Source organism: Macaca thibetana, chromosome X (genome assembly GCF_024542745.1).
Source record: "Macaca thibetana thibetana isolate TM-01 chromosome X, ASM2454274v1, whole genome shotgun sequence".
Lineage (NCBI taxonomy): Eukaryota > Metazoa > Chordata > Mammalia > Primates > Cercopithecidae > Macaca > Macaca thibetana.
The window spans coordinates 105,613,343-105,639,190 of NC_065598.1; the positions used below are offsets into that span (position 1 = coordinate 105,613,343).

At 45.5% G+C, this 25,848-nt stretch overlaps 1 protein-coding gene across 7 annotated transcripts in view; it reads left to right on the forward strand.

Annotated features, from left to right (window-relative positions):
* The first annotated feature begins 996 nt into the window (after positions 1 to 996).
* TMEM164 (transmembrane protein 164) overlaps positions 997 to 25,848 on the forward strand; it is a 339,420-nt gene continuing 314,568 nt past the window's right edge. For 3 of the 7 annotated variants that reach the window (XM_050776567.1, XM_050776564.1, XM_050776563.1), the window contains exons 1-2: positions 1,629 to 1,757; positions 2,076 to 2,740. In XM_050776567.1, the coding sequence (XP_050632524.1) occupies positions 2,351 to 2,740 (390 nt within the window). In that variant the 5' untranslated portion in view covers positions 1,629 to 1,757; positions 2,076 to 2,350. Of the gene's footprint in view, positions 1,371 to 1,628; positions 1,758 to 2,075; positions 2,741 to 8,760; positions 25,547 to 25,848 lie in introns of those variants that run through there. The other 4 variants (XM_050776565.1, XM_050776566.1, XM_050776571.1 and 1 more) reach the window with 4 other exon arrangements.

Here is a 25,848-nt window from a genome sequence, read left to right on the forward strand (position 1 = left end):
ACCTGACTGTACTTGTTAGGAAAACCAGACTTTGAAAAAACGGGAGGGCGATGGCCTGATAATACAGTAGATTGCATTTTATGTTTTGAGCCTGGCTTGCAGCCAACATCCAAAAGTGTTTCCTAGGCAAGGTGCCTAACTGTGTTTTTCTGGATATTCTTCTAACTCATCGTGAGTCTTCAATAAATATTAAATCAACATGAGGTAGGTCCTGAGAAGGTCCTTTTACTGTCCCTTGTTTCAAGAAAAGCAAACAGCCGATGGGTAAAAAGCAGCAGGTAGGAAGAGGGGATTTTATTTCAGTCAGTTGCCCTCATCCAGGTTTTGGGCTTAGAGCTGCTCCTCCACACTCATATAGTCCTGGCTGGCTTTTCCACGCATAGGTTAGGAAGCAACTGCTCTCAGGAGGGGGAAGGGGGAAAGAGGGGGAGGGAAAGAGGTCAGGGGAAGCCTCTCTTCCCCCCACTGGCCTACCATTGAAGGCCTGTCAGGAGAAAGGGGAGAAGTGGGGGAGGGAGAGGGCGTGGCAGGGGTGGTCTGTGTGGCAAGAGGTAGAGAGAAAATACTGGATCAGAGCAGGAGGGGGAGGAGCAGGGAAAAGAAGCCCCTGTCCTAGGCACCGAAGTGTGGAGTGGGGCTGTGGCTAGAAAGGGGAGAGAAGATGCCTTTCTGGTCTTGCATGAGTCGTGGTAGAAAGGAGGAATCGCGAAGAGGAGCCGGCCATACCCAGCACACACCCCAAAGCCAAGCTGCTCATTACTAGAAAGGCTTATTCGCTGCACAAGTAGTTAGGGCGGGCCGGCTAAGTGCCTACTATGTGTCCAGTATAGAAAGAAGTGCCCTGGAGAACCAGGTCGCGGGAGGCGGAGCCAGTCAACAGGCCTTCACCGAGGGGGCGAATTCTGTACACGGTTGTGAAGGAGGGTGGCTGTGCACGCGTGCAGGATCCGAGTGCAGAAGACGAGGCAGGCCAGGGAGGAGGAGGAAGGAGGCGGAGACTGAGCCGGAGGAGGGAGGAGGAGGGAGAGCCGAAGCCGCGGAGGGTGGGAGGTGTGAATGGTGGACGGGTGAGGGGAGTGCCAGAGGCAGAAAAGGGAAGGAGGCGAGGAGGAGTAGTCGTGGCCCGAGGGCGTGTGGTGGGGCGAGAGCTGAACTGGACGGGAGGAGGGAGGCAGTGGCGGTGGCAGCGGCGAGGGGGAGGAGAGAGGGAGGGGAAGAAGGAGGAAGCGAGCGCGGCTGCTGCAGGGGGAGGAAGACGGGGAGGAGGAGCCGTGCGCCGCGGCGGCGGCCGCCAGGGGAACTGAGCGCCCGGCGCGGGGAGCGCGGGAGCGGAGCAGTAGCCCGACCCGGGGCCGCGGGCCGAGCTGCCGGTGAGTGAAGCCCCGAGGGGCGCGGCGGCTGATCCCCAGGGCCGGGAGGGAGGCGCGGGAGGTTGCGGCGCCGGGGCGGAGGGAGGGGGCCGGCTTTAGTCCAACCTCCGGCTGGCCCGGCCTCCCGCCCTCCCTCCGGCTTCCTCCCGCCGCTGCCTGCGCGAGGGGGGCAGGTCCCGGGCGGGCCGCGGGCTGGGGGTGGTGCTGCCTGGAGGGCGGGCGTCTGGGGCCGGAGGGTGGAGCTGGGGGTTTGGGGGTGTACCCGGGGGCGGGAGGCTGGACCAGGACCGCTCTAAATTGGCTGGAGGGGCCCGTCGGCGGTGAAGTTGCTAGCTGGGGGCAGAGACGGCCACGCGGTTGCAGGAGTAAGAGATCCCTCTGTGGCGAGTGCGTGAGACGAGGAGTCCGGCGTCCCTGCCATCCCCGTCGCCCTCCCCGCCTGCCTGGCCCCGCTAGCTCCTCTCCTGGCCTCCGCGTGTCCCCTAGCTCTGACCCCTTTTGGCTCCCGGTTCGCTGCAGCAGCACTGCCGGGTCTCCTTGGCCCCCGCCCTGACCCTCTCGGCCTCCGGCTTCCCCTGACCCCTGCTTCGCCACTGCCCCGTTCCCCTTTTCTTCCCTCGCTAGTTACCCCTCCCGCTTCCTAATTCCCGATGCAATTGCCTCTTTGAGACCTTTTTTTTTTTTTTTTCCTCTCCTTCCTTTTAGATTGGCCAACGGCTCCTTTCAACCCTGCCTCGTTGGTGGCCACTGGAGAAGCGCGGGGGGCTCCCCCAGACAGCCGTGGGGACAAGTTAGAGCCAGCACTTTACCCCGGGCCTTGCGTGTAGCTTCCCCTCCCCTACTCTCGGTGCCCTGGTGTCTGGAGGGGGGTCGTGGGGTGTGCCCGCCTTACATGGTCCACCACCCGGGCAACCCTCTGGGCTTGTGTTCCATCTCACTCTTGCCTCCTGCACTGTGGTCAAGGGGAACCACTTTGCATCATGTCCCGGTATAGCTACCAGAGCCTCCTGGACTGGCTCTATGGGGGCGTGGACCCCAGTTTTGCAGGCAATGGGGGCCCCGACTGTGCTGCCTTCCTCTCTTGGCAGCAGCGGCTGCTGGAAAGTGTGGTGGTCCTGACCCTGGCCCTGTTGGAGATCCTGGTGGCCCTGCGGCACATCCTGAGGCAGACGAAGGAGGACGGTAGGGGTAGCCCTGGCAGCCAGCCAGAGCAGGTGACCCAGCGGCCAGAGGAAGGCAAGGAGAGCCTGAGCAAGAATCTGCTCTTAGTAGCCCTGTGCCTGACCTTCGGGGTGGAGGTGGGCTTTAAGTTCGCCACCAAGACCGTCATCTACCTGCTCAACCCCTGTCACCTGGTCACCATGATGCATGTGAGTCTGTTGACTTTTTCCTAGGCAGCCTAAGTGATAAGAGTCATTTGTGTGCTCAGGACACTCCATAGTGTACAGCATCTCATCCCGGCGGGGAGTGGGACCCTTAAAAATGATTTTCCAGCGAGTGGCTGCCTTTGTGCCGATTTCAGGTTTGGCTTTCTCTCACCTTTGCACAATGCGTCAGCCCCACAGTGGAGGTGAGGAACCTTGTGCCTTAACCCTAGGAACGACTGGCACTCACACTGGCTGCCCCTCCCCTCCCAGCCCAGCCCAGCCCTGCCCTGCCCTGCCCTGGCCTTTCACAAGCAGGAAGTCCAGCCCCAGCCAGGTGTCCTTTCTGAATCACATCAGTGGACCATGACCCCAGCTCCCTTGCCTTCTGTGGTAGTTAATTTCCCCGGGGCCTGGTGACACTCTTTCCTGGAGGTGGTCACATAAACTTTCTCATCTACACTGTGGTACTTTGGGGAAATACTTTTACAGGTTTTTCTTAATGACTCTTTCATTTGGGAGTGTATGCTCTTAGAGTGAGGTCTGCCTTTTCATTTTGAGGCATTGGAGCAGCACCAAGCTCCTACTAAGTGAGTTCTGAAGCAGGTTCCCAGGCTGACTTGTGAACTTTGGGCTGGTGATCGTTACGGTGAGAGGGTATTTCTTTTTTTGCAAACCTCTCCATCTTATCACTGTCATTCTGTCTCCTGTGGTCATAGTCCAAGGGTGCTTAGGAAGCTGATTTCTTTACCTCCTCGACTTCCACCCATTAGCAGTGCTAAGGAAAACAAATGGGATTGAAAAGGCAAGTTGCCAGATACATAAAAATAATCTGGGTGAGGACCAAGAGTGAGACTGTCTGTACTCAGCCTGTGTGGAGAGATGTTCTAAAGCTATAAAATCATAGAGGAGGATGAAGAGGAGACTGGGAGAGCAATCAGTCTTTTAGATTTCAGACTGTGGAAAACCCAGTGTGTTTTATTCAGGGGCAGTTTTGAAACCTGTCATTAGCATCTTTACTGTCTTTATGGTTGTAGAAGGTTATTCTTTGGAGACTTGTGACAGCCTAGCTTGGGGCAGGAGGTTGAGATTATTATCTCCATTTTACAGGCCTGGCGGGGTTTATGAATGACAGGTCATTTGCTTGCAGCCAAAAGGTGAATTAGTGCTTGGGTTGGAAAGCAAATTCATCCACCTTGAGGTTGTAAGCTGTCACCCCCAAAGTGAGGGTGGCAGTGGGTGGTGGGGCAGTCCTGTGGGAAGTGTCAGGCAGATGAGCACCACGCTGTCTACTCATGGCTTGGATACTTGCACTGTGTTCCTAGGAACTCATTTGATTGCAGGCTCCTGGATGTGGTGAATGACCCCGGCCTCTTCCCTTCTTGCAGATATGGTAAGAAGGTGTGGATAGCTTTGGAATAAAGCGGCTGTTTTTGATTGGGTGGCGTAAGCATCCGGGTTGGAGTGGGCAGCATTTTTTAAGAAAGGGCTTCTTGGGAAGTGATGCCATTCACAGGAAGTCCAGGGCTGCCTTAGCTAGACCTTCTGTGTAAATTTGAGCCAGTCTTCTTTCTTTCTTTTTTTAATGAATGGGCTTTTTGTTAATGATAGGAAACAACGCATCTCAGCCCATGCTGTGTGAGGCTGTCGGGACAGGAGTGCTTTTTTTTTTAGGATGGCAGGTGGTGAGGGTCAAAGGGTGCATCTTCTACAAAGTGGCCTTGAGGGCTCTGGCAACCATACATCTACAAGGTCAACAAAGGACTAAATTCAGCCTGGCTGCTGCTAGTGTGATGACGTCAAGACTGGCAACACCATGGTTTTTAGAAGAAAGATTTTTAGAGGCTCTTAGAAGACTCTGGAGACCTAGTGCTGGCATTAATTCATTGTGTGACTTTGGAGAAAGTACTAATCCTGGTCCTCAGTTTGCCTACTTATAAAATGAGGCAGAGTTGCCCTCCTAGCTCTTGACGGTTTATGTGATTCTTGTCCCCGTAAGTCGTAGATGGGTATGCAACAGAGAGCTATCCTGAAATGCTTTTGACCTCCTGTGTGGAAAAAAAAGGAAGCTAGTTTCTTCTCTGTGGAAGTCAGGTGGCCAGTCCCCATTCATTGTTTTCTCCCTGTGTCACTCCAGTAAAGTAAACTCAGCTGGGCCATGCTTGGGAACACATGCAGAGGATGATGGCATTTTAGGACTTTGAAGCCTTAGGATGGGGGCATGGAACAGAGCCATGCCAAGGAGTTCTCGAGCCCCATCAGAATTATGCTTCTTTGCCCTTTTCTCCTATATCACTGCTTTGTATCATTTAAATAGTAACCCCTGGCGTACCAGGAGACCTAGCCTCTGATTCATCCAACTTTCTATACCCTCCATATGGCTTTTCCTGGGAAGCAGGAATCTATGGATTTTTAAAATTTGATGAGTCCTAAAAAAAAAAAAAAATTAACAGCAGATGGTTGGAAATAATTTTCTGACTTGGTTGCAGCAATGACCAATAATAGTATGTATACCCAGCATACCATAATACCTTGCATTCATCTAGCACTTACTGTTTACAAGGCACTTTCATATACATTGTTACATTTAGCTTAGGCCTGGAGAAAGGGATGTTAAAATGTTTCCTGCAACAGCATATATTCCAAAGAGCAGATGCTATATACAAAGAAATGTTTAGCAAGTGAACTAGCTGAATTAGGCTATGTTGTAGTGGCAAATTCTGTGGAATTTAGAAGTCCTAACAAGGAAAGAGAGATACTAGCTGAAGTGAAAGGGATAACTTAGCAGAGACATGTCTGATGTGTGTCTCTCAACAGGATGACTCAGTTTGGGCTTTATAAAAAGGCCTTCCTCAGAGAGTCAGTGTAAGTTTGTAACAAGTGAGGTATTGCTTTAGGCCCGGAAATAGATAAGTTGGAGGGAAATTGGTTAGTCTCCCTATCTCATTTTTCAGTCTGCAAAATAGTCATTCCCAAGGCCTTGTTACACAGGCTCTCGTCATAGCCATGCTGCCTTTGGGTGACTGCCAACTTCAGTAGCATAAGGAAGGGCAGTACTTGTGTCCAAGTTCTGTTATTGATTAATATTCATCCTGTCAGGTTTCTTTTTGGCCTTGTCTGATTTCTCAAACGTGTCCTGGGACTGTAGACTGATCCAGGCATGTATGGTTGACGTTGCACTATCTCATAGCTAAGCCTCCAGCCAGAGATACAATTTGAGTGTTCTCAAGATCAGCAAGCACCAAGGTTAGCACATGGTTGCTAAACCCCTTGCTAAATATCAGTGGTGTCTATCAATTATACCAATAAGTATTTCTTCAAGCATGGCTAGTCCCTTTTTGCTTATGATTTTGGCAGGTATGGGTGACAGGGAGTGAATTTATGGAGTGACTATACTGTCTACCAAATATCACCCAGTAAGTTAGTGGCACAGGTGGCTTTAGAACTGAGCTGCCACAGTGGGAATCTGGGCTTAGCAGGAAGAGATTCTCATAGCTATTTAAGTCTTAAAAATCTACAGTTTCTCAGCAGAAGGGTTAAAATGCTGGATAGTTTGACTGATGGTTGTAAAGACTGCTGGTCTTAATTTAGTGGCCCTTTATCCTCCTTGAGTGCAGTTATATTGTCTTTGTCTTAGAAATTTAAGGAAAAGATCCCATTTGGGATGTCTTGTTTAATTGTCCAATTCCTGTTGGTTCTGTATGTGTCTGTGCCAGCATCTCCTGATTAGGCACAGAACTTAGTGGGGTGCAGCATATGCCGTTTAACCCTCGATGTCTATGCGCATAAGGCAGGCTGTATCCAGGCTGGACATTTGGCAAAGAATAATTGGTGCTGTTGACCCCTTAGTCCCAAGCTGTTGGTTTTTAGTGAGTAATGCTGAATCCCATCCTTTTTTAGAGTTGCTGTAGCTATTTGATTTTTTGTCTTCTTTACAATATATTAGAAATCTAACTTCAACCAAATATGGCTTACCCGCTTTGGGTTCACTGATTTTCTTACTTCCTCCCTCCTTGCTAAAAGTGTAGAATGACACACACTCAGAAAGTCCTGAGCTTTTCGTGAAACCCGTTGCAACTCGCTGAATACATACTGTTGCATTCCAGTTGTTATGCGATGAATTTGTTTTAGAGAAAACCTGATGGATTTGAGAAACTTGGCTTTCTGTTTTCCCCCTTGACTTCAGACCAGACACACCTCCTCATTCTCCATCTGTTGTCTGGAGCACTGATTATCATTCCTGCTTGGAATTGACGTTGGTGGGTAATGGGTACAATAAGGGATCCAGCCATCTGCTGACAGCTTATCAGATGGACTGTGTCCTGTGTCATCAGTCCAGGGGGATACAAGGAGATGATGATTATAGGGGCCTCACTAGTGAGACACGACATTCCTTTTTAGTTTATTCCTCCCCCCAAGGAAATTTGCAGAGAATTTTTCCATCTTTCATTGTTACAGTCTTTGGGGGTGTCCATATAAAGAGAGGTGCTGTAGATCGGTGAATTAAACAACCTACGGACAGCCCCGAGATTTAAAATTATGATGCTAGTTTTGTTCATGGCTTGCTACAGGAACCTCAGCAAACTATTTAACCTTTTGCTATCTCAGTCTTCTCTGTGAAACGGGCCATGTGGAAATGAAGCACTTGAATTCTCTGAATAATTATGTGGTCACTTAAACAGAGAAGCTGGGCAAAACTGGTCAAAGATGGCAGATGACCAATATAGTTTTAACTTCATACTCAGAAACCGAAAAAGCTCAACTCCTTACACCTATCTTGATAGCTTCTAGAAGGCATTCCTCTAATCATTTTTGTTACTTTTCTCTGGATCCTTGCCTGTGTCTGGATACCTTTCTGATGCATGGCCTATAAAACTGGACACTGTAAACTTATCAGAGGTCCAGCCCACACCAAGCAGAGAGGAAATATTTTTTTCCCAGTCTTTTCATGCCTTGCACCTGTTAATACAAGTCAGCTTGCTTTTAAATAACAGTATGTTGCTGGCCTCTACTCAGTGGATGATCCACAAGCTCCCAGAATTTTTATTCCTTTGCCACACATGTGCCACCTTCTTCTCAGTCTTTGTGGGACTTGTTTTTAGTTTCCTCCCCTCTGTAAATACTCCCCTGAAGAAACCTTTCCAGAGGAGCCTGACCTGACTCCAGTTATTCCAGTCATTCAAGTAACACTTTTTGTCCTCCTTTCTCAGCCATCTGAATACTTGTCAGAATGTTGGGCTCTTTGATGAATACCTTTGTATGCATGTAGGTAATCTTGTGTTTGGCCAGATCACTTGTTTTTTTTTTTCATTTTTCTTTAATGTTTGTCTACCATTAGTGGGAACACTTTTTTAAAGTAAAGGAATAGTGGGTTTTTCCTTTGTAACTCCTTGTAGAGCTGAATATAATACTGTATATGCACATTAATTGTTTAATGTGTACTGGATAATGGTGACTGATTGATTGGTGGAAGTGACTTTCTGCTTTCCTTTTCTCTTTCTCCACTGGTGGCCTTATGTTCCTGTTAAGAGAATCTTCCGACCGGGCATGATGGCACACGCCTGTAATCCCAGTACTTTGGGATGCCAAGGCAGGCGGATCATGAGGTCAGGAGATCGAGACCATCTTGGCTAACACGGGGAAACCTTCTCTCTACTAAAAATACAAAAAATTAGCCAGGCATGGTGGTACACGCCTGTAATCCCAGCTACTCGGGAGGCTGAGGCAGGAGAATCGCTTGAACCCGGGAGGCAGAGGTTGCAGTGAGCTGATACCGCGCCACTGCACTCCAGCCTGGGTGACAGAGCGAGACTCTGTCTCCAAAAAAAAAAAAAATCTTTCTGCCTGTTTTTTTTTGTTTTTTTTTTTTTTTTTTTTGAGACAGAGTCTCGCTCTGTTGCCCAGGCTGGAGTGCAATGGCTGGATCTCAGCTCACTGCAAGCTCCGCCTCCCGGGTTCATGCCATTCTCCTGCCTCAGCCTCCCGAGTAGCTGGGACTACAGGCGCCCGCCATCTCACCCGGCTAGTTTTTTGTATTTTTTTTTTAGTAGAGACGGGGTTTCACCGTGTTAGCCAGGATGGTCTCGATCTCCTGACCTTGTGATCCGCCTGTCTCGGCCTCCCAAAGCGCTGGGATTACAGGCTTGAGCCACTGCGCCCGGCCTCTGCCTGTTTTTTGAAATAGCCACAGGAGTGAGGCAATCTCAGGTCCTGCTCACACATCTTTTTGTAGAATTTCCATCACAAAGAACTGGTTATTAGAATCTCCACTCTTGGCCCACAGTGTCTGTTTGCTTTTCTCCCAATCAGGAAATTATGCTGTTGGATCTTGATCTTAATCTCTTGGACATGCCAACTTTCTTGCTTCTTAATATCATATAAATAAAAAATGTTATTAAACCAGAGCCTCACTTTTCCTTTTTCTCTCCTCTTGTATTTTTCAGTGGATACCTCATTGTTGTCCCTCATTGAAATGAAGAGCCAGGTTTCTCTGCTTCTCCCGGTCTTTCATATATTTTGTTAAATTGAGAATGTCTTGTCTCGGGTGCTCTTCTCCCTGCCAGTAACTGGCTGAGTGAACACGAAGAGACTATGGATGTGGAGAGCAGTGATTGTCAAACTTTATTTGTAAAAGAGTCTCTTGGAAGCTTGTTACAATGCAGATACCTTGTTCTCCACACAGTGATTCTGAGCAGGTCTAGGGTGAGGATGGGAATCTGCATTTATACCAGCTCTTGGGTGATTCTAAAACTGGTCAGCCTTGGACCCCACTTGTAGAGACATTATGTAGTGGCTGAAGTAATTAGGTGGGAAGTTGGTTTCAGTGCCCGTCCTAACTGAGCATGAGTCTGGGTGATCTGTGGGCAAGGCATTAAGTCTTCTGGCACCGTCTCAATACCTGTTAAATAGTGTGATTCATATTAGAGGATGAGGGCCCCAAGTTATCGTGAAGAGGGTTTTTAGGTAGCTGTAGAGTTCCAGTGGCTTGTTTGGTGACTATTAGTTATGTCAGTGGAGTATTTCAACCAGGCCACCTTTATTACCTTCCAGTGATATACGGAATATATCCTTCCAGTCATTCTATATCCCCCCCTTTCCAGTCTCTAAGATCTGCAGGGACTAACAAGAGGGAATGTTGACACATGGTTGTTGCATGCTAACGCTCTTGTTTGCAGGACTCTTGTTTTAAATGTTCATGGGAGTTTATTGTTTCTTGCATTCACTCAACAGATATTTCTCGAATGCCTATTGTGTGCCAAACATTGGTGCCAGGCATTGGAGATTCAAAGAGAAATAAGAAGCAGTCATTGCTGATGTACCTTCTAAAGCAAAAGCAAAAGCAAAAAAAAAAAAAAAAAAAAAAAAAAAAAAAAAAAAAAAAAAAAAGCAGTAGCCTTTGCCCTCATTTTGCTCACAGTTTTGATGAGATGGACAAGGAAATAGAACAACTAAATTACAGCATTACATGTATAGTAACAGGTTTGAACGAAGCATACAGGACAGGGGTCTTTTTTTTCCCCTAATGCAATTAAGGAAAGCTTCCTAGAAGAGGTGGCATTTGGGCTGGCTCATGTTAGCGCCATGAAAGCAAGGACCCTTGGTTTTTGTTCTCTTAGTGTCTAGAACAGAGACTGGCTCTAGTAGGTGCTCAATAAATGTACTTGAATGAGTAGGAGTTCATTGGGTGATGGAGGAAGGAAAGCAATTCTAGGCATAAGAAACAATAAGTGCAAAGGCTATGTGCTATCTCCCCATTTCTCCTATTTAGTATCTGTTCACTTACCCAGAGTTCAAGTGGACAGGAAGCGGATGGATGTGGAGAGCAGTGATTGTCAAACTTTATTTGTGAAAGAATCCCTTGGAAGCTTGTTACAATGTAGATGTCTAGCTCTCTTCACAGCATTTCTGACCAGGTCTAGGATGAGGATGGGAATCTGCATTTATAACAAAATCCCAGATGATTCTAATGCCTGTGAGCCTTTGACCTCACTTTGAGAGATCCTAACATAAGTTCGCAGAGTTGCTTCCTCCTTCACAGAAAAGTGTCTCAACTGTAACCTGGAATTATTTGCTGCTTATTATCAGGGGTAGATGTCTTCTCCCTTGGCCAACTAAGTGAAACTCTAGGAATGCTCTGTTATTTCTAGGCTGTTGATAAGCGAACTGCAGATGCCCTTGCATCCTTGATAGGGGATGAGATAGAAAATTTTGTTCTCTGTGCTGTCCCAAGGAGGGCCCACACTGTCAATGACAGAGGCACAGAACATTGGCATAAGTGAGCAGACATTAAATGTGAGAAATGAGGAGATAGCAGGCATCCCACCTGCAACCAGTAGATGATTTTTAGTGGCTCATGGATGGTTACTGCTCTAAAGTTCACAGCAGCACTAATGAAATGTGGTGCCATCTTTCTACCTTTCTTTTTCATATCTCTTCTTCCCTGTTTCCAAGTCTCTCCACCTGATCCACCCCACACAAGCTTGGCGCCTTCCAGAGTACTGCAAGCTCCAAAACAATCCTTTCTGTAATTCAAAATGTCCATCTCTTCAGAGGAGATGATAGCCATGGGGGGATTAGGAAGAAAGCAGTTTTATTTCAGAGGTTCATACTGAAGTGTGAGTGGACAGACTCCACTGGGCATCAGGGAGAGGATGAGTTTTAAAAAAGGGCCTGTTACCCTAACATTATATTTAATTGGTAGACTGTGTCTAGTGTTTTTAAGCAGATGTTCTTTCTCATGTCCCTTGCTCAGGTTTTGGCCTCTTCTCTCCCCCAAAGCCCCTGATCAGGAGAACTGGAGTTATCTATGCCTTGCCACCCTACGTGCTGACCCTCAGGGTTTCATATTAATGTAAATCTCCCTCCACAGTGCTTGGATGCAGCAGTTAATCTGAAGGTCTGGGGAGGACCCCTTTTCTGGGCACCGGTCAGTCCTCTGTGTTTACTCAGCTCTTTCCTGGCTACGTAGGGCAGCGCTTGTACATCTGTCAGTTCATGGGCATCAAGGCACTTGGACCTGTTACCAGCATGAGATCCTGAAGGGGAGAGTTTGGGGGATCTCTTGATTGGTTTTGGTTCCTGTCTAGTAGCTGCTGGAGGAAATGGCAGAGGGAGGAAGGATAATAAGAGTTTTATTCTGAGCTGGGTGGTGTTGAGGGAAGAGAATATTGCAGGAGCCAGGAAGTCAGACAGGATTGGCCTGTTTGGCGAAAACAGTGCAAACTCTGCCCTGTGGCCATGTGTTTAGGTGGGTAGGAGAGGGAGGAGTGAGATCATCTGGAGGGGAAAGGAAGCATGGTACCATCCTAATTCTAGCCAAATGCCTTCAGTCTCCCCATCTCTATCACATGCCAGTAGTGGTATAAAGTCAGGGTGTATTTTGCCTGTGAATTGAATTGTTTTTGCCAATCGACCAGCTGTGTTTGCAGAAAGACTCTGACTGACTGTGCTCTGGCTGTTGCTAGCAAAGAGACATTTCATTCAGGTGCTGATTAAATAAGGTACAGAGCCAGATTGCACATTAAGGCCCTTAAGTATGGCTCTGGGAGTCCTGGGTAAACACTTATTAGATGTTCTGGGCAGAGTGCAAAAAGGCTGGTAGTCAGGTGTTCTCTTCAGAAATCAGGTTGAAGGAAAATGGGGTAAAGAGAGACTTCTATAAAGAGTTTTGGTCTTCTTTTCCTACATTAATCAGATCTGAGTGGCTGGTATGTACACATCAGGGCCAGATAAGTTTCCTCATTGGCATTTACTTGCCAAATTCTTGCTGGGACATTGTAGGCTTGGATTGGGACACAGCAGGGATCCTGACTTAAGTAGGGCAGTAGAAATGCTTCATTTTCCTAATGCAAGTTCAGCTTGGTGGATAGAGCCTTTGGACCATATTTCCTGGGGTTGGGTTTGAGCGCCATCACCATGTGACCTTAGGCATGTTACTTAGCTGCATCTGTAAAATGGGAATACTAATAGGGTTGTTGTGAGGGTTAAATAAAATAATTTAAATCAAATATTTAGCAGAATTTCTGGCTTATTGTGTGCACTAAATAAATGTTAGCAGTTTTTAAATAATAATAGTATTACTTAACATTTCAAGATCATAGTGGTGTATTGGGTAAGAGTATAGGCTCTAGGGTGGTAAAAGCCTAGATTCAAATTCTACCACTAGCTCTGTAACCGTGGGCAAATTACTTAACCTCTCTGAGCCTGTGTTTCCACATTCATAAAATGGTATGATCAAACTTGAACATTACCAGAGTTGTTGTGAGGATTAAGTGAGAAAAATGAGAGAATATTAATAAAGCATTTAAGATAGTATCTGGCACATAAGAAATATTCAGTACTTTTTTTTTCTTTTTTTTTTGAGACGGAGTCTTGCTCTGTCGCCCAGGCTGGGGTGCAGTGGCCGGATCTCAGCTCACTGCAAGCTCCGCCTCCCGGGTTTACGCCATTCTCCTGCCTCAGCCTCCTGAGTAGCTGGGACTACAGGCGCCCGCCACCTCGCTCAGCTAGTTTTTTTGTATTTTTAGTAGAGACGGGGTTTCACCGTGTTAGCCAGGATGGTCTCCATCTCCTGACCTCGTGATCCGCCCGTCTCGGCCTCCGAAAGTGCTGGGATTACAGGCGTGAGCCCCCGCGCCCGGCCGAAACATTCAGTACATTTAAACGATGATGATGATGATGATGACAATGATGTCAGCAACTAAGATGGTGAGGGTGATGATGACGGTCATCATCATTCTCACTATGGCTGCTGCTTCGAGCCTGGGTGCCTGTTGTTGCAATAAGATGGTAGGGATTTGCTACAGGAAAGCTTTTCCAAGAAAATCTTCCCTGGTATCATAATTGTATGCAGTGGGCAAAGGTGTTGGTTCCATGAAGTTAGCACCCATGTAATAATTTCTGCGGGACAGGGTTGCTTGACTGTTTGAGGCTTAAGGACATGTTTGTGGGTAATGTGAAGATACTTTAAATTATCCAGTCCTTTCTGGGTGACTGGGTGATTCTGTTTAAAATGGCAATTCTTCTTACATCTCTAAGATTTAAAGAATTTAGAGGGTGGCTCTCATTGTTAGGAAGCTTAGCTTTCCGGGGACCTATTGGCTTCATTATTACTGCTCTTTATCAGTGGGCTGGCTCCATGGTGCAAACCGTCTTGAGATTGGTAGTCTAGGAAACCAGTGAGTTTGTGACAGAAGTATGAAAGGAGTGAGTTTGGGGGAATGGGGTGGGCATAGACTGGTGAATGAGTTTTTGTTTTTGTTTTTTTTTTTTTTTTTTACTTTTTCATTTATTTCTTTTGATTAAGGGGAGTGTAACCTTCTCCAGTGCCAACTATTACCAGAGTTAGATAACTATTAGAGGAGAAAGGGCCACCCCCAGAGCTCCTGGGTGAAAGGCAGGTTTCAAGTGGACCAGTATCTTAGCTGAAGGAGAAGCACAGTATAGTGGAAACTGTACTGCTTTCAGGAGACTTCACTGTGCCTTGGCTTTTCGCATCAGCAAATGGACAGAAAAAACCCAATTATTCTTACATCTCTGGGATATGGTAATCCTCTCTCCTTAAGACCAGCTCTCCTCCTTTTCAAGACTTTGTTCTGCGGCCTCGTTTTCAAGACTGCTCTGGGGCCTAAGCATCCAATCACTAGAGAAGGCCCCCTTTAAGTGCAGCCTTCTGGGGCCTAGACCTTGGTCATGTGATTTCAGGCTTTGAGATGTGGGGGATGTGCTGTATCCTGCTAAGGCCATTGGAAGGCCTCTGGGCATATTCCCAAGTGTTGTGGGTAAGAAGGCTGTTTCTTAGCCTTGGAGGTGGGAGAGTTGAGAAGGCTAAGATCATGTTTTCTATAAACTGGTTCCCTGGAAGAGGAGCTGGTTTAGAGGGCATTTCTAAACAAACAGCAACCCAAATAAACAGCAGCGCTTCGAAATTAAAAGCTATGAAAGTTCACACATTCTAAGACCTAGGGAAGATTGTAACAAAGGGTCCTCTTCATATCGGCACTTGTTCTTTGTTGGTTTGCATTTGTTAAGAGTTTCCTTTTTTAAGTTCCAGGAACTTGAGTGTGTGTGTGTGTGCCTGTCACTTTATTCTCTGCACCCTGCAGGAATGTTGCTCAGGGTCATGTGCACAAGTGCCTCATTATCAGCAGTGCTTTCATACTTGGTCCCTTGGGCTGCCACCGCTACTGGCTGCTGCTTCATGTGGGTATTTCTTCCTATTTCCTGGACCCCCAGCCCCACAGGGAATGTTGGCACCCTGAGGAAAGGGGCCGCCTCTACATTTGGATCTCTCTTCTGCTGCGTAGCAGCTGACTTTACTCTGCTTTCAAGTTCACCTTTCCTCAGAATAGCCCTGCAAGCTAGCACCAAGCCAAGGTCATGTTTCCTTGCTTGCATGTGGGGTTTCTGGCCACTCAGCCAAGCGAACTGATTGACCCCCAGCCCTGTGGGGAATTTCAGGGGGGGTATTGTCTTGGTCATCAGAGTCAGGGGTGGCCTTCAGGCCAAGGCCGCGTTAGCTTTGTGGAGAAGAATGTGAAGCCCGCCGTGTCACAGGGTCTCCTGACCGGCTGGGTAGTGTTTGGTCATATCTCACAGCCAGTGCTGTGTTTGCTCAGATGGACACACATGGAAACCAGGCTAGGATCATCTTCCCAAATGTCTTACTCCCTGCTTTGGGTCTGTCCTAAAAAACAATTTGCCAAGTACATTGTGGTCTGCACCTGTTGTTTTTTCATCCCCCTCTTCCACAATCAGTTTGCAGTGAACGGAGGATTAATCCTGGCTCTTGCCACTTGTATTTTCTCTTTCCCTTCTTTCCTTAGTGTTGGGTTTTTGCTTTTCAGTTATAACTGTCCATGGACATTAAGGACAGCTGGTGCCCCTGCTCATTCAGGGCCTCCCTTAGGCCTTTTAAATGCTGGAAATGTGTAACAGGGTCAGATGGGCAAAAAAGAGTCGAATTTAGGAGAAAACTCACTATAATTTCTGGTTATCTTTGTACACTCGGAAAAGTGACTAGTAGTAATAACACTTGTAACATTTTTGAATACACGTTAATTATGCTTTAGGCATGGTACTTAGTCTGCTGCCTGTATATTACCTCATTTGCAGCCTCCAGAAAGGTTGCTTTTGTTTCATGTATTTTTTTTTTTTTTTTTGAGACAGGGTCTTGCTCTGTCGCTCAGGCTGGAGTGCAGTGGTTTGAATATGGCTCACTGCAGCCTTGTCCCCTTGGGCTCAAGTGATCCTCTTGCCTCAGCCTCCCAAGTAGCTGGAACCACAGGCACGCATCACCATGCCCAGCTAGTTTTTATTTTTTGTAGAGATGGGGTCTTGCCATATTGCTTAGGCTGGTCTTGGATTCCTGGGCTCAAGCGATTCTTCTGCGTCAGCCTCCCAAAGTGCTGGGATTATAGGAGTGAGCCACCACATCTGGCCTGTTTTATCTAATTCTTCTTTTCTTTGCTTCTAGCTGATTTCCCCTTTGGTGGACTATAGGCACAGGATGTTCTAGCTGTACTTTGTCAGGTTGTTAAAATGGCAGAGTGATACCAAGTCAGAGCTGAAAGAAATCTCTGAGATCAACTAATTTGTCTCTCCTTCATCCCTTGTTTTCCAGATGAGCAAACTGAGACCCAGAGAGGTGAAGTCATTTGCCCAAAGTCACACAGCTAAATAGAAGCAGAGCTGGGTCTCCTCACTCCCATTTCAGTATCTCTCTATAATACCACACATGGCCTCCTTCTATCCCTAACCTTCTGGCATGAAAGGAAGTGAAGGAAATGGACTTTTCTTCTTGCTCACTATTAGAGAAATGGAAATCTTGTGTTTTTTGAGCGTCACTGTTCATTGCCTTCTTGAGAGTGAGGATCTCCTGGCTGCAGGCCACCCTTTTTTTTTTTTTTTTTTTTTTTTTTGAGATAGAGTTTCACTCTTGTTGCCCAGGCTGGAGTGCAATGGTGCGATCTCGGCTCACCGCAACCTCCGCCTCCTGGGTTCAAGCGATTCTCCTGCCTCAGCCTCCCGAGTAGCTGGGATTACAGGCATAAGCCACCATGCCCGGCTAATTTTGTATTTTTAGTAGAGATGTGGTTTCTCAATGTTGGTCACGCTGGTCTCGAACTCCCGACCTCAGGTGATCCACCTGCCTCCGCCTCCCAAAGTGCTGGGATTAAAGGCGTGAGCCACTGCGCCCGGCCTGCAGGCCACCTCTTTACCTGGCTGGTATAGCAACTGTTTTTTTCAGTTTACTTTCCTGCCCTTGCTTCGTGTCTTCCGCAGAGGAGTCTGGCCCTGGTGTCACTATTACTTGCTGTTTGCCCTGCACAGGCAGTTCACAGGGATGTGTGTGCTTAATGAGCCTGCATGTAGAGCCAGTATGGGTTGCTTATAGATATTGGTTGTTTGGAAATGGGACGCACTCAGCTGTGGATATAACTGAGGCCATCATTTCCTGCCTCCAAATAGAGGCCTGCATCTGATCCTGGTAAACAGTTGTATGAGGCTCCAGGGCAAGGGATCAAAATTAGAACCTTAGTGTAGCAGAGGTGACAAAGGCCAAAGAAGAAAAACATCAGAATTATCTGTCAGCCCAGTAGTAGAGGTTAGTTCATCTTGGTAAATGATGTTGAGTAATAGAAACAGCACTGGATTAAGGGTTAGCCAGACCTGGGTCCTGGTTGTAGGTTCATCAGTAACAGGTTGACAAAACAGAGTCATTTTGGCCATTCAGGTAGCCTCTCTGTGCCTCAGTCTTCTTATATAATAAGAAATAGAGTGTGGTAGTTAAAAGTGCAGGCTCTGGAGCCAGACTAGTCAGGTTCAACTCCCAGTTCTGCTGCTTTCTAGCTGTGCAACTCTGGGAAAGTTAATTGACATAGCTAGGCATGGTATTTGTTTTGTTTTGGTTTTTTTTGAGGTCTTCCAAGTTCATTATTTGTCTTGTTTGTTGCTAGACCAGTATACCTAAAGCCTCTAGGCCTGTTTTCTTATCTGCAAAATGGGGATTAATAGTAGCATCTACTTGATGGGGTTCTTGTAAGAATTAAATGCATGACTACATGTGAAGTGTTTGGAATAGTGGTGCATGGCAAATGTTTAGTAAATATGAGTATGGCTGTTATCATCTGTAAGACAGAGATGGTCTTTGCCCTTCTTACCTTATAGGGTAAATATGAGAATCAAGTGAAATAAGGTATGTGAATGGGCTGTGAATATAAGAAAGTGCTATCAAAATGAGAACAATCATCATGTCTTGAGAGCAGGAATATTTAAACGTTTCTTAGCCCACTGTTTCTAGGATCAGATATTGATAGTTATTTCCTTGGTAGCCTGGCAAAAGGGAGAAAGGTAGGTTTATATGTAGGGTTACATAAATGCTGGGGCCATCAAGCAATGTAGATCCTGCTTTATTCTTCCCAGTATACTCAAGAGGGCTTGAAAGCCATGCATCCTAAGGAAAGTGGTTGGGGGATTTGGAATGTAAAGGAAGGACTGCTATGATACTGTTCCTTCAGTGTTCTTATCTTATTTAACGGCATCACAATCCATCCAGTGACCCAGGTTAAATCCCTAGAAACCTCGATACATCTCAGTTCCCTCCTCTTCCTCCTTTTCATCATCATAGTCTCAGTCATCTTGATTCTGCCTTTCATCATCTCTTCCATTTCTCTTCCTTTTCCTCTTTGATTCCCCTGCCCTGGTTCATCTTGTTTATCATTGTCATCATCATCACCTGGCTTGTTAGAGCAACCTTGTGATTGATCGCCTCCTCTGTCCTTTACACTACTCTATCCTTTACTCGACCTACTACTCGACCCTTTACTGCCAGAATGATACAAGTACAATACATGTTGGATCATGCCATTCCCCTCCTCCAAAACCTTCAGTAACTCCTTATTGCCTTCATCAGGGATGGTAAACACATAGATGCATACACTTTATATTGTCCCTGACCGACTGTGCTAATCAGTCATAGGCATGCTTTCCCAGGGAGTCTCCAAGTAGGTTTAAAATCTTTTTAGCATAGCATTCTAGGTAGCCACTTATCAATCAGTCCGAGTTGGTATTAATATATAGACTAGGGATGGCACATAGATAAAGCCTGTAGAGAAATCCTAATCTCCGTATGATAGGATTCAGTATCTTCTATGATTTTGGTCCCAACCATTTTTTGCAGTCTTGTTATTTAGTATATTCTTCCATGCGTTCTCTGATCCAGCCACCAGCACCATGCACTTCCATTTTTCTCTGAGTTTATACTTTGTTTATGCTGCATGCACTGTTAGACAGAAATATTCTTTCTTTTCTCTTCCTGTTGAAATGCTAGTTATCATTCAAGGCTCAGCCCAAACACTCCCTCTTATGAAGCTGTCTTCAAGCCTCTAAGCCGGATTTAGCCTCTCTTGTCTATTTTAGCATGTTATTCTGCCTTATATTATGTAATTGTTTGTGTATCTTCCCTACTCCTTAGATTGTATGTTCCCCGAATGTAAGGTCTATGTTTTTATTAACTTTTGTACCCCCCACAGCTTCTGGTACATTCTAGACTACTATTTTTAAAAAAATTAAGTCTAGTCCAATCCCTTTGTTTTCCAGATGAGGAAACTGTGGCTTAGAGGAAAAGGTCGTTAGTTCATTTTGGGATTTGTTGATTTTCAGATGTTTGAGATGTTGAGGATGGATTGTCCAGCAGGCTATTGAGATGTAGTGAAGGCTAGAAATGTTGATTTAGGAGGTATTGGCTTCGAGAAGATAAAGGAGGAGAAGAGGAGAGCATCATGCAAGCTAGAGAAGAGAAAGAAGGAAAGTATTCTGGGGAATGTCTCCTTTGGGAGCAGAAAGAAGACTCTTGACGGAGCAGCCATCCAGGAAGTGGAATGAGATCCAGGAGAGGAAGGAGTTTCAGAAGGCAGGAGCTGTCCTCTGTGTCATGAAATGTAGAGGGTGAGGCCAAGGAAGACCTGAGAGAAGGTAATTAGAATTGGTGATTACAGGCTGGTCCCTGTGGCCAGCCACCCCACCCACTTTAAAATATTTACTCTACAAATGTTCATGTGTGAAGAGTTGCATGCCAGAATATTTATGGCATCAGTGTTGGTGGATACAGAACATTGGGAAACAACCCATTAATAGCAGAATGGTAAATCTGGCCAATGAATAGTATAGCTTTTTAAAAGGAAGCTGATGTCTGAATTCACTTTCAAAGTTGTTCACAATATATTGCTAAAATACAACAGTGTTGCAAAACCATATGTATGAGAGAAACCCCTTTTTCTGAAAAAAAAAAAAAAGAAGCCCAAGCAGCCCCTTTATATGTGCATGTTTATGAACACATTGTAAAAATCTAGAAGAATATATACTAAATAGCACTTACTCCTGAGTGATTAGGGAAAGAGAGGCATTCTCATTTTTTAATGACCACATTTCTGTATTATTTGAATTTGGTATAAGTATAGATTCCTTTAGTAATTAAGAGAAATACTTATTTAAATAAAGAAAGGATGATTGGCAGCCTGCGAGAATAGTTTTACTTTTCTAAAAAAGATTCAATGGACAAAGGAAGTCAACTCTCGAGAGAACATTTGGCAACTGAGAAAACATCATGTGTTTTGGAGGCTGTGCCACAGGTGCCTTGCTGTCTGTGTGGCTGGTGGGGGTGAGGCAGGGGGCATGGAGAGATTATTGCTGGAATGAGGCAGTTACCCCATTGCCAGGAAGTTCAGCGAAAAGGGAGGGGATAAGTAGAAGAGTAGCTAAGTGGCCAAGAGGCAGGCAGGGGCTGATTAAGAAGGAATTAAAAAAGCAAATCTGTGTGTGTGTGTGTGTGTGTGTGTGTGTGTGTGTGTGTGTGTGTGTGTGTGTGAGTCAGACAGATTCAGTGCTGAGCCGCAGAGAGAGAAGGAAGGGGCCACTCATTGCTATGAGGAAACATCAGTGTGAAGCGAGGAGCAGGGTTGTTGAGAAGGGACAAATGAAATACCAATTTTAGTAGTAGGGAAGCTTCCAGAAAAGCATGAGATCTCAGGCCAGTTAAGCCTCTGATACATGGAATGGTTGGGGAATAGGCTGGACTAGCTAATCGCCTTCTCTAACGGTAGATTAAGAAAGCTCCTTTTTGTTTATGTTTTGGTTACAAAAATGTTTTGGCAGTAGCAGACTTAACTGTACTGGCTCAGAGAATAGTCTGGTGAGTGACTGAAATGGAATTTTTGTGAGCCCTTGAAGGCCTTTAAGTCATCTGGACCTGCTGCTAAGTTTGGGACTAGAAGTGGAGATGGAGAACAGTGGAGGTCAGAGTCCTCAACCCTAGCTGCATCTCTCAGTCACCTGGGGCAGCAGATAATAAAACACAAACCAATGTCTGCTCCCACACCCGGTTCTTAGATAATTGATTACAGTTGGGGCCTGGACATAGGCATTTAAGAAAAAACTCCTCAAGTGATTCTAATCTGTAGCCAGGGTTAGGAATCAATAGTTGAGAAGACTGGATTCAATGTGTTCTGAGCCTAAACTGACCATTAGAAATGCGTGTGTGTGTGTGTGTGTGTGTGTGTGTGTGTGTGTATTGAGAAATATCTCAATATAGTTATTTCCTCCTCTGTATTCCCAAAGCCTTGGGAGTGGACTGCTTGTAAAGTGTTGGTCCCATTGCATGCTAGTTAGTTATTCACCTGTCAAGAAAGATCTGAGATGTAAGATTCTCAATAATAGTAACTGCCTTTATTGGGCCTTTTTCAGACTCACTCTGAATCATACAGCTTGTAGGATGGGTGCCAGCACTAGGACCAGATTTGCCCCTTTTGAGCAGAGTGCCTGGCATATAGGTATTCGATCATTGTCACATGATGTGACAAGGAGCTTTGTTTGTTTGTGCGATGCTTCTTTTTATTAAAAACCCAGCAGTGGTAAAATCTGACATACTTGAAAAGTCTGGTGGAAAGAGGTTTGAGGAGAACTGCCTGGCATTCAAAAAGCTTATGATATGTTAGGTATTGTGTGGTGAATCTAGATCACATAACATGTATTAAGCAATCACTCCAGGCCTAGTCGTACTAGAGAGATACAAAAGCACTATATGTGGTTTCTGCCCCCAGGAAACTTACTATCAAGGCTCATTAACAGTCTGACTACTGTATTTTTAGGTGGCAAGTATGTACAGAATTTATGACGAGAAAATGCTAGAGATCAGAGAGGCTTTCAAGTTCCTGAAGTTCAAGCCCATCATTTTGCAGATAGAGAAAGAAGCCCAGAGCAGAAAGCTACTGGCTGAAGGTCACACCACTTGGGAATGGCAGAACCAGGGCTGGTGTATATGGCCTTACCCTTTGAGGTCCTATTACACTGTGTTCTGTCGCCCTTGAAGGACAGGTGAACCTAATGGCCCATGTTAGAACTTTAACGATAGTTCTATTTTGTGCTTTATGCCTCCGGGCCTCCTTATGATTTGGGGGAGGGGAGGTTAAATTTTAGTCTTTCTTAAAACCTTGAGTGGGAAGGGCCAGCACTGGTTACCTCTGGGTCAAGCCCAAGCGTTCCGAAGATGGCTAATTTTCCCTTTACTGAAACAACCATTGATTCTAGTCTAATTAGGGCACTTTTCTACTCCTCCTAAGGGTCTTTCCCAAGCTCAGTGTGTTTGTGACTTTTCTGCTTCAGTTCCTCATTTTTTTTTTCCTTTTTATGAAACTCACCTTAAAGATAAGAGGTGCCTGTCCTTATGGGTGGGCCTGAGAATTAGAGGAGTGGGGCCAATTCCTAGTAATATTAGCATCAGGCTGGTTCTTTTGGCCCTGTCCCCTACTACTTCCCAAGCCAGCAATTTAGATCTAAGTTTGGGGCTTTCTCAGAAGATTCAGGTATAATTCAAGATAGAGGTATTCTTCCTTTCAGACCCCTCTCCCCATACAGTTAGTATTAGGGAATAATTCTAGTCACCACTAACATCTATTGAACACTTACCAAGTGCCAGGCACCCTGTGGAATAGATGCTATTATTTGCATTCCCATTTTATAGATAAGAAAAATAAGGATCAGAGAGGTTACGTAACATAGCCAAGGTCACACAGCTAGAAAGTGACCAAGCTGGTATGGATGTGTAGATCCGGTTGACTCATTACTATTAGGCTAATAGAGCCTAACATGAAAGTAAGTCACCAATTATATTTTTGCATTGATGAAGAACGATTTACCAATTTTCTGCAAGTCAGTTTAAAGAACTGGTTGAAAGAGAAGCATCCTACCTATAGTTCTGTTCCACTGTGGGGTGGACTCTATGAAGAGGCTTGCCAGTCACCTGCATTTGTCAAGTAAGTCACTTCCCTTCTCTGAGGTTCAGTTTTTGCCTCTGTAAATGAGAGGGTCAGACCAGATGGTATCTAAGACCTTTTCTGGCTTCATTTGCTACTTCCTGGTAGAATGGGAAAATTGTAGAATTGGATGAAGGACACAATGCATTAGAAACACAAATGTGAAGAGAATACATAGTTCATCATGGACGGGTCAGTTAGCCAGTTGCACATTGTTTCTGATTTCCCTTGTGAATTTATAATGAGACAATATTGTTTTGTGTGTGTGTGTGTGTGTGTGTGTTTTGTTTTTTTTTTTTTTTTTCCAGTGAGCTCCTTGCTAACATCAGAAAGTACTAGCTTTCCTTTTTTGTTGTTTGGTTCTTTTGTTTGTTTGAGACAGGGTCTTGCTCTGTCACCCAGGCTGGCTGCAGTGGTGTAATCACAGCTCAACTGTAACCTCGAATTCTTGGGCTCAAGAGTTCCTTCCACCTCAGCCTCTCAAGTAACTAAGACCACAGGCACATGCCACCGCACCTGGCTGAGTTTTAAAATTTTGTAGAGACAGAGTCTCACTGTGTTGCCCAGGTTGGTCTTGAACTTCTGGGCTCACATGATCCTCCTGCCAAAGTCCTGGGATTACCGATGTGACTCACTGTTCCTGGCCTCTAGCTTTCTTAAAGTAGCTGTTATCTAATTTCAGGCCTTGTAGTCTCTAAAACTGTTGGTAAACATTGAATAAAGGCTGAAAGGTAACAGGGCACTTAAATATGAGATGCCATGTTTTATTGCTCTGTGTGAGAATTAGTAAAATTTGTGTTCTGTTTTACAAGAGGGCCTTGGGAGATGATGGTTTCTAGAAGAGAAGCAATTTAAACAACAGATTGTACATGTAACTTTTATCTCCTTGCAGAGTTTAAGAGCAGGCAGATACAGAACTAAGTCTAGTGTATGGCATCGTTCATTTATCTGTGTGTCGTGAAAAGATCTTGTATTCAGGAACACTAGGTTAATAATCTACAAAATCTAATACTATTAGAATGGTAGGCTTGATCTTAAAATGTTTGTGTTGTTATTGTTGGGTGTGTGTGTGTGCGTGTGTGTGTGTTTGCATATGTGTTCTTGAACCCAGTGGCCTTTATTTCGGATGGTTTGTGTATCAGCTTGCGTCAGGGAAGGCTCTGAGGGCTTGCCCCCAAAGCCAGGCTCTTTCCTCCTCTCCTGCTGGCTCACGTATGTCTCCAGGTTCTTCTTATAAGGCAGAATAGACTAGGTACTGCTATTAGAAGAAACAAAATTATTTACCTTGGGACAGGAAGGAGAAGCCCTAACAGGTGGGCTCTGATGGCAGTGCTGCTTGGCACACAGTCAGTGCTACACAAATGTTAAGCATTCTGCTCACTGGTCCTAGGTCGAAGCCCTTGGGATGCTCATCACTTGTGGGCTCAGGTATCAGGGCAGCTGAGTTAGAAAGCCCTACAATATTGCTATACAGAAGGAGTTAAATCCCAGATGGCATCAAAACCCAAGCTGCACACACATTCTGTTCTTCAGCTGCCAACCCTGTACCTCAATCTGATTTTGCCTTATTCTTACCTAGGTCTGGGTAAGTTCATGTAATTGCATGTTCCTGCCATGAATATCCTGGTTTTCAGAAAAAGAGTGAGTGAGATGAGGCCACAGTGTGGCAGTATTTGTTTTTTTGTTTGTTTTTGTTTTCAATCTTGCTCAGTCATGCCACAAAATGGGTACCTCCTAAACACTCAGTTGGATACCCTGCTGGTTTGCTGCCTTTCAGTTTTCTATTCACATAATTATTGTTTGCATTCCCATTCTAATTTTGGCCTCTGGTCTCAGTAAGAAGGATAATTGAAATACTCAGCATCACACGCATTACACCCACCACCCTCATTCATTTCACAAACTAGCCTCCTTTCTTTCTTCTCTTCTTCTGGCTTGGCATAGGGCTTTTGAGTTAGATCTGAGCTCAAAGCTAATTTCTATTACTCACGAGCTGTGTGCCTTTAAGCAAGTCACCTAATCACTGTCATTATGTTTTGCATTTGAAAAATGGGGCTAAAAATTCTATCTACCTCTTCAAGTTAGAGAATTATGTGAGTTAATATTTCTTCAGCTCTGGGAACACTGTGTGGTACATATTAGGTATTCAAAAATATTAGTTACAGTCTTCCTCCTTGCTCCCCAAGAAATAGAGCCAGTAACAACCACCTTTCTTCTAATACCTCACGAACTTCTCCTGGCATTAGCTGTCTGAAGGGGCTGAAGTTTGCCTTTTTCTTTTAACGATGGAGATTAGTCATTAGAAACTCTAGATTTCATCCTCACAGGAAGCTTGAAGTTGTTGACTTTTGTTCCTTGTTAAAGAGTTGGTAAGACTGGGGCGGAAATCTCCAGAGAAAAGGGCGTGTTCCTCTACTAATTACTCTGTAGACAGCAGGGCGTGTGAGTAATGAGCTGTATGCTGGGTGTGGGAGTTCAGTGCCCAGCCTTCAGGAAAACATGGGTAAGTTTCATTGGCTCTTATAGCAGTTTGTGGCTCCCTGACTCTGTCTACCCTGGAGATGTACTGGAGTCCAATAGTTAGAACCTCAGAACCGTGGGTAATAGGGCTATTACCTACTTCTTCACAGTAATGATAACAGCTCACATTTATTTTGCCCTTACTTTGTGCCAGGCACTGTCCTAAGTGCCTTATGTGCATGAACTCATTTAATCCTCACAAGAATTCTAGAAGGTAGGGTGCAGAGCGACTAAATAGCTTGCCTGTAGTCACACAGCTAGTGGGCTGGAGCTCGGATTAGAAGC